At 41.8% G+C, this 12,248-nt stretch overlaps 1 protein-coding gene and 1 long non-coding RNA gene across 2 annotated transcripts; one reads left to right on the top strand and one right to left on the bottom strand.

The window, feature by feature from the left end:
- The first annotated feature begins 904 nt into the window (after window positions 1-904).
- Window positions 905-4,438, top strand: LOC306695673. Its single transcript, XR_013767083.1, has 3 exons — window positions 905-917; window positions 2,793-2,876; window positions 4,308-4,438. It is a non-coding gene; the product is annotated as an uncharacterized lncRNA (long non-coding RNA).
- Window positions 4,439-5,447: 1,009 nt separating this feature from the next.
- Window positions 5,448-11,805, bottom strand: slc22a7a (solute carrier family 22 member 7a; the record flags this gene model as incomplete). Its single annotated transcript, XM_079159911.1, has 10 exons — window positions 5,448-5,535; window positions 6,169-6,375; window positions 7,732-7,840; window positions 8,234-8,448; window positions 8,542-8,651; window positions 8,813-8,936; window positions 9,036-9,204; window positions 9,463-9,617; window positions 10,750-10,853; window positions 11,440-11,805. The coding sequence occupies 10 exons, from the start codon at window positions 11,803-11,805 to the stop codon at window positions 5,448-5,450; spliced, it is 1,647 nt and encodes a 548-aa protein (XP_079016037.1).
- Window positions 11,806-12,248: the final 443 nt, after the last annotated feature.

Consider the following 12,248-nt stretch of genomic DNA (forward strand, 5'->3'; position numbering starts at 1 on the left):
TATATATATATGTAAATGTAAAAAAAAAGTATTTAGTATTCACCACTAAAATTAAACATCTGGCTTGAAAAACATGTTTAGACAATAATGTGAGGAATGAAAGTTTATAGAAATGTAATTTTAAAATACGCAGAAAATTATAGGGTGACTAAACATTGTTGTGCTCTGGAAATATTCATGACCTCGGTAATTCAAAATCTGGGCTTCAGCACACACATACACCACACTTTCCATTTTCATGTGTATTCTGAAGGTTATTTACAAATGGATTTGTTTAAATATCATTCATAGCTTGATTTATAGAAGCTTGTATTCCTAAAAACACGGAGAAAAGGTATGGCTGGTTTTATTTGTTCTGATTTATTCAGTGATAAAAAATAGATATCTAATGTATCAATGAAATGAAACAACAGTTTTGAATCTTGCTTTATCCAATCTGGCACATATTTATTAAGATGATGCCTCATTTGCATATGTAAACGTACAATATCAGAAAACGTATAATACAAATAATAATTCTTGTGACGTTTCATGGTGATATACTGAGTGCACATGTTTACCCTATTCCCCTGTAGTGTCTCCCCTCAAATAAATCAAAGTACATTAACAAATAGAATTAACTTCAGGATTTATCATCAGTTATGATACTGAGTGATGTATTCACAGGAAGTAAACATCTTAAAACCCCGGGAAACATCAACCCTGATCCAAGTGAGATCAGACTGTCCAGGGTGAAGTGTTGGGGGGGTGATGGCAGGGAGGGTGTGTGTGTGTGTGTGTGTGTGTGTGTGTGTGTGTGTGTGTGTGTGTGTGTGTGTGTGTGTGTGTGTGTGTGTGTGTTGGGGTCAGTGTGGTGCTGCAGTACAGACTCTCACAGCTCGCCTCAGGCTGGCAGCCCGCATGTGTTTATCACTAAGGTAAGACGAACTTACATTTTGAAACATCATGTTAATAATATAGCTCTGAATGTCAGTAAGCGACTTTGTTTTTTTGTGTTTTCTGAGCTGATCGTAGTTCAGTTCGCTGTGTTTGTGTTCAAATGCGGCTCCTCATGTTCAGAGGGTCTGTTTCTGTTTTTTCTTAGAAATGTTTTCGACTGTTAAAATAAAAAAACAAATTCACAAGACGTGAGAGTGAACATTTCACAGATGTGTCTTTGAACTAGATGTTCATAACTGAGGAAGTCTCTTCCTTCTCATGCACATTGAGATGTTAATACATGTGCTTAACATGTTTCATATTCCTGTGCAATTTAAAGGGCACAATTAGTTCTTCACACAATATATTTTCTTTAATCAACTCTTAATTTGTGTCCAATGTGTTTCAGTCAAAACATCTGTGATTTGCATAATGCTTTACTAAAAATATCTCCTCAAGAGCTTATTTACATGTGGAATATAGACTTAGGACCCAAAGAAATGACACTTTAGCAGCAGATTTATTTTAACGTATTCTTATTTTTTTAGTTGTTATGAACAATCACTAAGCCAAATGCCTTATATGTGCAAACGTACTTGGCAGAATAAACCTGATTCTGATTCTGATTCTGAACAGATCCAACACCAGAGATCTGATCCCTGTTGCTCTTTACTTTAATCACTTAATAAGTGGACTACAAATTAGAACGATCTTTAAAATCTACCATCAAATGACAAACACTTGCTTATTATCTTTCAGAGTTCATATATATACTGCTGGCTTCTTGCGTTTGCCTCTGTTATATTATATTGTGCGGACTAATTGCTTTTGCTCTGTTCACATGTCATTTACACTTCAAACATTATTAACGATGTTACATGATGTTTATGCTGTTTGACCAGAAACAGCCCGATGAAAAGTGTATGTGGAGCACAGCGGGGGGGGGTCGCCATGCAGAGACACATCTGCCGGCTGAGGACGACGAGGTCGAAGACGCTTTGAAGACGACAACGAGCGCCTTTTTTTTTTGTTAAACTCTCTGACGCTGCGAGGGCTTTTGGAGTGCACCTCAGCAGAACCAAATCACATTGTCTTTATTTTTCTGTTTTCCGTGGACGGGACAATAGAGCGGCCGAGGGGGTCCATGTTCAGTGTCCACTGTCCGCTGCTCGGACACCCCGTGGCTCTAATTGATGCTTTGTCCGTCCACGTCTCGCCTCGTTAGAGGCCTCAGAGGCCGCAGGCCGGAACAAATCCAACGTGGCATCTGTGGTCAGGTCGTGCTCATTTCTGAGCTTCATTTCACTAATGCAGATCAACAACCGACCGCTCTGAAAAGTCAGGAATGAGGCTTAATACATAAAATACTCTAAACTTATAAACAAAGTATTATAAATGTCTTTTGAGACACAACCATGTGTCAAAGCCATGTCGGTGGAGACCAAAAACAGAGTTAAAAGAGCGAGAATATTGAACATCAGGCGGACATAAACACAACATACACAAAGACATTGAACATGATGAAGCAGTTCTTTGTTGTTCCAATGGACACAGGCCGCGGTCGCCATTGCACCTACGGCAGACAGGCAGACAGTGTTACCGTCCATCAAGTAAGATGAGGACAGCCAGCTGATACTCACTGCAGCAGTGACCACATAGCTCCGCCTCCCCCTCACTCACTTTCAATGCTGTCTTCTCTCCACCTATCTGGTTCACTCTGATTGAATATAAAACATGTGCAGGTCGTCGTCGTAATGTCGTAGCCTTCATTAATGACCTAAACAGTCTAAACCCACCACAGATCTTCTGTTTGTATTCAGAACACAGAGCAGTATGATGATACTGATCCTCATCTCTTGACCTCTCTCCCCCAGACTTCCTCCCCCTCCTCCCTTCCTTCTGTTCATCAGTACAGCGCCATCTGCAGGCTGAGGAGTGGATCCCACCCAGTCTCCAATGTGTGTGTGTGTGTGTGTGTGTGTGTGTGTGTGTGAGCGTGTGACTTTTTAATCTCTGCAGGCAACTGTGACGGCACACATTTACACACAATCACCTGCAGAGATGATCCAGTCGCTCTGCACTGATCAAGAACAGCGTCTGATCAAATAACATCTGAGGCTCTTGTACTATACTTGAGTATTTACATTTTCTGCTGCTTTACTTCTACGTCACTACATCTCAGAGAGACATATTGCATTTTTTACTGCACTGCATTCAAGAACGGGCCCCTGGGCACAGACATGCAAAAGACCCCCAACACCTCTACAAAGGAGAAAGACACACAGACTTTATATAGTTGTTTAGATTCTTTCTGTTGTTGTTTTGTGTGTCTTTGTTACACATCTCTCTGTGGTTTTGTGTCTCTTTGTGATCATTCTGTGTCTCTGTCGTCGTTCTGTGTCATCGTCCCACTTGCTGTAGTTGTTTTGTGTGTCTTTGCAGTTGTTTTGGTCCGTTTGTAGTAATTTTTGTCTGTGTTTGTTTTGCCGCTTTTTGTAGTTGTTTTGTGTCTTTGTGGTTCATTTGTGTCTCTTCGTAGTTGATTTGGTCCGTTTGTTGTTATTTTTGTCTGTGCCTGTTTTGTGTATCTTTGTAGTTGTTTTATGTCTCCTTGAGGTCATTTTGTGTCGCTTCCTGGTTGGTTCGTGTCTCTTTAATAAAGTGACATTTTGTAGGTGAAGGCAAGTGGGGCTCCTGACACTTCGGTAATCCATCCATGAATACATTTAGTAACTAGTGATTTACAGATTCAAATTAATTAATTAATTAATGATGAGGTTATGTTATTATAGGGTAAAACCAAAATGATTGACTATCATGATTGGGGGTGAATTCACAAACTACTGATATGTGCCTCATCACTTGTGATTAACTGATAAAATCAGTATTAAAAGGGTGAAACCAGGCGTCTGCAGAGGAAATAACAGACAGCTGTGATCCAGTTTAATCTCAGCTGGCAACTGTGAGCTTTGAGCATCTCACAGAGCCGACTAAGATTCACCTGAACGCAGCACCATCTCATCCAGAGGACCGGGGCGGCCTCAGAGGGGCGCTGTGGGGAAAACAAGATTCTGTGTCTTAATTTGAAAGTAAAGAATCATCAGTTAAGTAAAATGTCATTAAACAGCCTCTGAAAGTCATAATGATTTTTCATATTTTTGCTGTTGCTTGATATTTCATTGTCTTTATTTAAATGCCAAGTTAAAATGGAAATAAATATATGTTTTTTTATTCTAGAAATGTTTTTGGCCTTGCTCAGCGGTTTTTAATGTGAGGGTTTGTTACTACTCCTGGAGGTGTTTATGTAAACGTGTTTAACTTGCTCTGTGAGTTATAATGTGTGTTCATGTACAGCCGTGTGTGACTGCGTGTCCTCCTGTGACGGACAGGTTCCCTGATGTTGATGATACTGCATCAGGAACTGAATGGAGAGCGATGAGAGGCCATCGGTTTCTGATGCACTGCCTTCAGCATTGAAAGACTCTCCACACAGTTGAAAGACATCAAGGCTTCATCACCAACCAGCCCATCTATAGCCGGACAGGAATTTTATACTTTTGTATTGATGTATGTAGATCCGTGTTTACAGTGTGTCTCTATGGATGGTAATGTCTTCAATGTGGTTCAGACGTTCATTCAGGATGAATTCTAATAACTTTGGTGATCCTGAGACTTTTTCCATGAAGCATCTGTCAATCAAACTCTTATTGAAGCAAACCGGGAAAAGTCTTCAGTGTCGTTCTTTGCTCTTCTTTCAATGTATAAATGCTCTCCAGTTCTGATATAACTGATGCTATTTCAGCATCTACACCAACCTCTTTCGGAGCCGCCATTGTTGTTTTCAGTCGCCTCTCGGTGTGGCGTCACACACACCTGAGCCACGGTTGTAGCTCCCAGTATAGCTCCTCACAGGACGCCGATTGGTCCGTGCTCCGGCTTACCGAACACAAACAGTGACGTCAGGTCAACATTTGAATGCCTCCAAAACTGGTTTATGACCAAACACCTGCAGAACTAATGATACTCCCGTCTGCTGTACTTTTCAATTCAATTCAAATCAATTTATTTTGTATAGTCGAGTGTGAAGTTCTCGAGAAAGCTGCAAGCAGCAACACCACAGGCTCAGCATTCGGTCCGTACTGAACAGACATGTTTTCCACATAGTTTCTAACAGCAGGAACTGACGTGGAGAAGAAGTGAATCTGATGTTTATGAGATTGCCGGTCCCGGCTTTTCTATGTGACAAAGACAAACGCCCACACAACATTTAATTTGCAAAGTCTTCATTTGCTATGTTGTACAAAGTGTCAGGTGACGGTGAGATTGACAGCTGAGCGTCATCAGCAGCTAGTCGAAGGTTTTAAATCAAGTCTTTAAAACTCTATTCTGGCTCTGTGGTGACACAAGACACAACACATTTCTATTCTAACATACACATTTGTACGACCTTCATTCAAACCGATCCATCCGCGACTGCAGCGAGAACCAACAAACCAGGAAGGATTTCTCGTCTTGTTGTTCACAGCTGATCAGTTGTCTTGTGATGCTGTTGTGTCTTTAGAGTTTGTTTCCTTCAGCTCAATCTTTGCATCTCCATTTGCCTCCTTCTGCCTGTGTCTGAACAGAAAGTAAGAAAAGAAGAAAGTTATTTATTTTACCCGAAAAAAAAGTCAGGGGAGGGAGAGGAGAGGAGTTAACCTGCCTGTTTGACAGACGGAGGTCAGAGTCACCAAACTTAATAAATGATTATTCAATATCTCAAATGAGCAAATTAATTTGGTCTTTACTATTTAACTCAAATGTGACCCGCATCCATCTAATACAAGTAAATGAGTGTAACACGAAACCAATAAAAACAAAGGGATTCATTAGACTCACACAGTCAGGGAGGACGTCCCTGTAAATACTAGTAAAAAAGTCAGCCTTGACTTGGTTTTTCACGGGACACAACCAGTGGTCTCCTGGGTGAAAGTCCTGTGTTTGTTTGACCCGTACAACCTCCACTAAGAGGACTTACTTACTCTTTATACTGAGATTTAGTTGAAATCCCAGTACGTCTCATACAGACGCTAAAGTGTGCTTCGCTATCAGAGTTAGGAGTGAGAACATGGTTACCTCATGGATTAACAAAAGGTGAACATTGTGGCAGAGCCGTTAAAAGTTCAGTCAGGCGTGCTTTTACAGATTTTGACACAGATCAGTGACTTGACTACAGAGATGAAGCAGTAAACATTCAAACAGAGGTGATACCTTCCCTCCTCGACATCGTAGATGTTTTGGGGCAGACAGACGTTGCGTGTCTCTGGGAGTATAAAGACCAAGCTGCCGCTGATGATACCCGTCCCCGCGAAGATCAGCGGCGGCAGAAGAAGCCAGACGTCCTCCAGCATCATGATAATCGGAGCCAGGGCGCTCCCGATCCGACTGAGACACGAGCTGTAGCCTAAACCACACTGCCTGGAAAAAACAACAACCGGGAGCTTCAGTTTATTTATTTATTTATATTAATTAATGCTGCAGATTACACTTTCCTAGTGGACCCGAGTGCATCATACTATATACTGCCACCAACTGGCCAGCCGTTGTTAGTGCAACACAAATTCCTCAAAACCAAGATGGCTGCCCGACGGTCCAGAAACGCTGAGCAGCTCAGGAATATATTTTTGTAATTCTTCCACAGTAGGAGACCCTTGCAGGTAAATACAGTTTGGTAACATCAACTAACCACTAAGGACTAACACAGTTGTTAAAATCTCCAAGTTTGGATTTTATGTTGAGAGGAAATTACAATTAATCATCTGTCCACAAAATTATATAAACTATATTACAACGAACTTCACAATTAATGCTATTTTGTTGTTCTTGAAAAAACTTAATCTGCAACATTTTTTGGGGGCTGTAAATCAATTGAATTATGTTATTATGTTATCAGTCTACAACGTGTGGTTTCTGCAACAAAAATAATAATTAGAGGAACCAGCTCCACCATATGTTGCATTGCATTGAACTCCTTGAACATGTTAGAATGTGTGAACACACTAGTTTAACAGAAATAAAATGTTTTTTTATAGTTTTCCCATGATTGTCATTTTATTTGTTTGTTTTTTAAATACTTATTTCTTCAGTTAACGCATACTGTTAAGTGGACATGCAAAAAAATCAATGTTTAAGAATAATAATGTACTGAATAAAAACACAAACATTTTCCTGTCGTTATTTATGCATGAAAGGGTTAGTATTATTCCAGATCTAGTTTATACTTGTCAGAATTGTGAGAAATCTCTATTTAAATGAAAATGTTAAAGAGAAATACACGCTTTATTCACAATATGTATTAAAAACACATAATATGTTTTGTTGACTTATTAGCATGACAGCTTCTCTCACAAGATATAACCAGAAAAAAAGCTTCAAACTATACAAGTAGATGCAAGTAATCTCTCACAGCAATGAAAAGTCAAAATTCAACGAAAGATCAAGTTAATCCTGAGAGGAGCAACACGAAATGCAGCTTGAGAAGGAAATACAAATGAATGATGCAAAAATTTGCAATAATCTGACATTTTTTTTACTCTTATATTACAAAATAATAGGCTTCTGCAGTGGTGGATCATAACTATTTACTCAATTACTGTACTTACGATTTTGAGGTATTTCTAAGAGCTACATTATACTTTTTTCTTCACTACATTTATTTAACTTCAAAGTAGCTTGTCCACGGCTCTTTCCTCTCACGCTGCTCTGTAAGTAAAAGCAGCATCAGTCACGAGTCCTGTAGCTGGACCCTGGTGGTTTCAGGTTCGGGGGTTGTACCTGAGGATGGTTGGGTAGAGCTCAGCTGTGTAAAGGAACGCTGTTGTGAACGCCGCCTCTGAGAAACCCTTCGCCACCACAGCGATGCACGTACGAAGCACCGAGTAATCTGAGAGAGAAGCAGAATATCAAAGACGTGTGAGGGTCTAGAAATGTCAGTGATCTTTTTTTATTTAAGATGAAGTTATCGATTAGCTGCTATATTGATGTTTGTCTTTGCAGAAAAGCGTTAGTGACCTTTCCTTTCGCTAAGCTCCGTTTTTGGAAAAACAAAAAGGTGATTTCAGAGAGAAACAAACAGACGGGTCTACAATGTGCATTTGAAGAATATATCCAGGATGTCCAACTGATTCAGCAGTGAAAACAGGTTAAAAAGATAAAGAAGCTTCTGTTTGTATTGTGAAGGTTTTAAGAGCTTTGCTAAAGCAACATGTTCCCTTTCAATTCCACCTTCATTTTGAACGGTCGTGTATGTGTATGCAGAGACAGGAAGTGATGTCACCTAAAGGTATGGCTGTGTTTATTCCAATCAGAGCTCCGGTTGTGATCAGAAACCCCGCCTGGCTGTTCCGCCTGCCGATCCAGTCCAGGACGAAATAGGTCAGGATTTTGGCGGGAACTTCGATGGCGCCGTAGATAAACTGCGTGAGGTAGATACTGACTCCGAAACCTGAGATCCTGAAGCTGATCCCGTAGTACAGGAAGCTAACAGCAAACCTGCAGGAACACGGTCAGTATGAACTCACACACACACACACACACACACGGCACCAGGCGACATGTTTTTAAGGTCAAATGAGGATTCGGTACCAGAACAATCCAGAGCAGAGGGTGATCTTTCTCAGGTGGGGTGTTTTGACCAGATCCAGGTAGGAGTGGTTCTTTTCAGCCAACTCAGCCACCGTCATCTTCATCAGAGCCTGAATCAAGTACACGGTCACTCACAGAGACGACGAGCTATTAGCTCATTGCAGATATAACAGATACAACACACAATGTCAAAGATATTTTAGGTCATTTTTTAAACTAAACTCATCGGTAACTTTGATCAATACTGGATGTTTACATCGGGAGGCTGTACCTCAGTTTCCAGGCTGGATGTGCATTCGTTCTTCTTGTTCATTTCAGCGCACTGAACCAGATACTTCTTGGCCTCCTCTACTCTGCCTTTGGTAAGCAGCCAGCGGGCCGACTCCGGCAGCCACCTGAGCACGGACATGAGGAAACTGGCCTTTACAAAACACAGAGACACTGAGATATTTACCAGCAGCATGTAGAATAGAAACTTCTAACATCCACCTCACCACCAGGAGACGATGGCGGCGACGCAGGGCACCGTCGCCGCCAGCGCCAGGTGTCTCCAGTCACGTATGACGTAGGCCAGCAGGGCCAGGAGCATGTTCCCCACGCTCCAAGACAAACTTATGACGGTACCGGTGAAGGTCCGGTGCTTCACGTCCGTCCACTCGATACCTGAGCAGGAAGAGCGCGAAAACAGACTGCAGTGAAATGTGTCGAGACAGAGAACCAGGTTGAGCCAGATTTCTACCTGTGGATATTGGTATAATATATTGAGGATCAGGACTTCGCCCAACCCTAGTTCTTAGAGCTACAAAAGAGTTCTTCCAGTCTTGAAACGGCGAATGTGAAAATTGTCGGTATAAGTTTCGACACAGACGTGAGCTCGAAGTGAAAGCGTTTCTGGTTTGAATCGCGTCTCTGAGTTCTTACCGAGGGCCGCGCCGATGATCGACAGTCCGCTGAGGCCCACGCCGCAGAGCATCCTGCAGACGACGAACATGACGTAGGAGGTGGAGAAGGCCGAGGCGACTCCAAACGTGGTGGAGGTGATTAAAGCCACCAGGAGCATCGGCTTACGACCAAACCTGCAGCACAAACGCATCACTTTGATCAAATCTAGCTCACCTGGTAGAGAGCGTCAACTGCCTATTGACAGATCAAGTCTGAAATGTGTCCTGCATCCCAGCAGCTCAAATTGTAACAACATTTTGAAAAGAAACAAGGATACATACATTTAAGATACTATTACCAACACCGCAGACATATTCAAGAAGACCCTTCAACGTATGGCTGGGGAATACGGACAAAATCATCATATTGCGTAATCAGCCCAGCCCTACTTTAACGTGTATTAGATTTAGGCTCGGTATTTCATTTTAGGATTGACTGGTGCACAAAAGAGTGTTTCAGTTCAGTCTAACCCTATTAGATTGTATCCACCATTTGATTTTAACAATTTAAAAGAAAGTGTGTGTGTGTGTGTGGTGTGTGTGTGAGTACGCGCAGAGCCACAATATTGTGGAGACAGTGTTCTGCGTTAAGTAATCAATGACATGGGATTATTAGGTAACTGACATTTTGAGTTTTATTCAATATAGAGTCATGTGGAGAGTTTGCAGTTGTTGCCAGACAAACACACACACACACACACACACACACACACACACACACACACGTGTATCAGCAGAGCAGCAGCTGGCTTTGTTCCTGAAAATCACTTGCATTGCCAATTGTTGAAAATGATAACAAGGCGGTGGTTATGATTATTATTGACTCACTCCTTTGTTAAAACATTGGGCTGCCTGTCAACAGTTTCACCGCACTGTGAAACTTTCCAAACTGGTTCAACTTAAACGTGAACAATTGTCCCTCTGCGCTAAAAATGCGGCAACAGACCTGAAGTTGAATAGTTAGCTGAGAGTCATCTCGTGAGAAGGTGAAAGCAACTAACCTGAGAAAACGAATCTACTGAAGATATTAATGCGTTGAATCTACAAATGTTGAGTCACACTTGTCACAGTTAAGATTTCTATCATAAATAGGTTGAAATATTTGACTTATTTCTAGAAAAACAGACTTTTTGGTCTTTATAACTTCATCGATTGCTGCAGAAAGGGGTGATGTTTAATGATTAATAACGGTATTGTTCCCTCTCCAGTGCCACAGCACCAGATCACTGTGAGGGTTTGAAGCATTGATGAATCCTAAAGAACTCACTTGTCAGAAAGATGTCCGAACAGAATGGATCCGACCGTGACACCGAGGAAGAAATATGTAGCGAGAGCTTGATTCAGATGTTTGTCTTCACACACCAGATCCCACTGCAGAGAGACAGACAGGTTACAACACCTGTCTCTCTTTCATGAGGGGTTTCATTTTGTGATTACTGCGAACATTGTTTTCCCACTCGGAGCTCAGGCTGACATCAGAAACGGTGAATGAAGTCGTAGGTTTTCCACATTTACGTCGACACAGTCGCTCTTTTCTTAGAGCAGCATCTAGTGGACACTAGAGGAACTGCAGCTTTAGAAACTCCAGCATTATTTCTATGAATGGATCGAAAATTATAATCCAATATAGTATATATTATTCTGAAATGGGCTATTCTATATAGTTAATACTTTTACTTTTGGGACAAAAAACATATTTTGATCCTAATACTTTTGTACTTTTACTTAATTACTGTGTTACAGAGTATTTCTACACTGTAGCATTACTACTTTTACTTAAGTACAAGATCTGTGTACTTCCTCCACCACTGCTAATAGTCTTGATTGCGGTGGTGCAGGAATTTAAACTTTTCAATGATTACACTTTCAACTCACTTTGACTTTGAAGTCCACTTCAACGTTCAAGTGCAGGAAATAGAGAAAATGCTTTGATAGATATGAATGAGCTGTTCTTTACCTCGGTGGCCGTTGTGGAGCTGAACTGTGATTGGTCGTAGACCCAGCCGTGGGGACAAGGTGCCGTTCTGTTTCCCGGGCCGAGGTCAAAGGCCAGCTGGGGGTCGTAGACTCTGCAGGAGCTGAAGGAGCCGTCAGTCTGAAGGGGGATCCTGAGGGCCAGCGCTTCGGGGTCGGAGCCCAGCGGCGCCACGCCACCGTCCTCCGGGCTCCCGAGGGCACAGTGGTGAGGAGGTGTCGCAGAGATGAAGTTGTGCAGGAGGAAGTGGAGGGGGAGGATGGCGCGGGGCAGGCACAGGATGGACAGGAGCAGGAACTGGAACTTGGAGAAGCCGCCGACATTGTCCAGGATCTCCTCAAACAGCATGGTGACGAGATCAGTGTGTCCCACAGAATCCGCTGTCTGAACTCCGTCTCTGCTCCTCCTCTGATGTGTCTCTGTGTCTCCCTCGGCTCCTTACAATTTGAGAGATTACAGTGAGAGGGAGGTTCTTTGTGTGTTTATGAGTTTGTGTTTTGCCAGCCTTGTGGGCACATGAATCTGTTTACACAGACACATTGTGGGGATTTGCCTTCCTTATGGGGACAAAATGCAGCTCCACATAAGGTAAACCATTGCAGACATCAAATATATCGCCTGCATTGACACCTGTGCTTTACATATTTCGGTTACATTGAAATGCATCAATCTAGCCCAAAAAAGAACAGAAATCAAATTCCAATTTAATTTCCAACAAATTGTATCAAAACTAAATAACAGTTGAAGTCAACATATAAGGAAACATCTCAAGTTTTAATTCAGTCCATTTG

The sequence above is a fragment of the Pholis gunnellus genome (assembly GCF_910591455.1).
Source record: "Pholis gunnellus genome assembly, chromosome: 5".
Taxonomy (NCBI): Eukaryota; Metazoa; Chordata; class Actinopteri; order Perciformes; family Pholidae; genus Pholis; species Pholis gunnellus.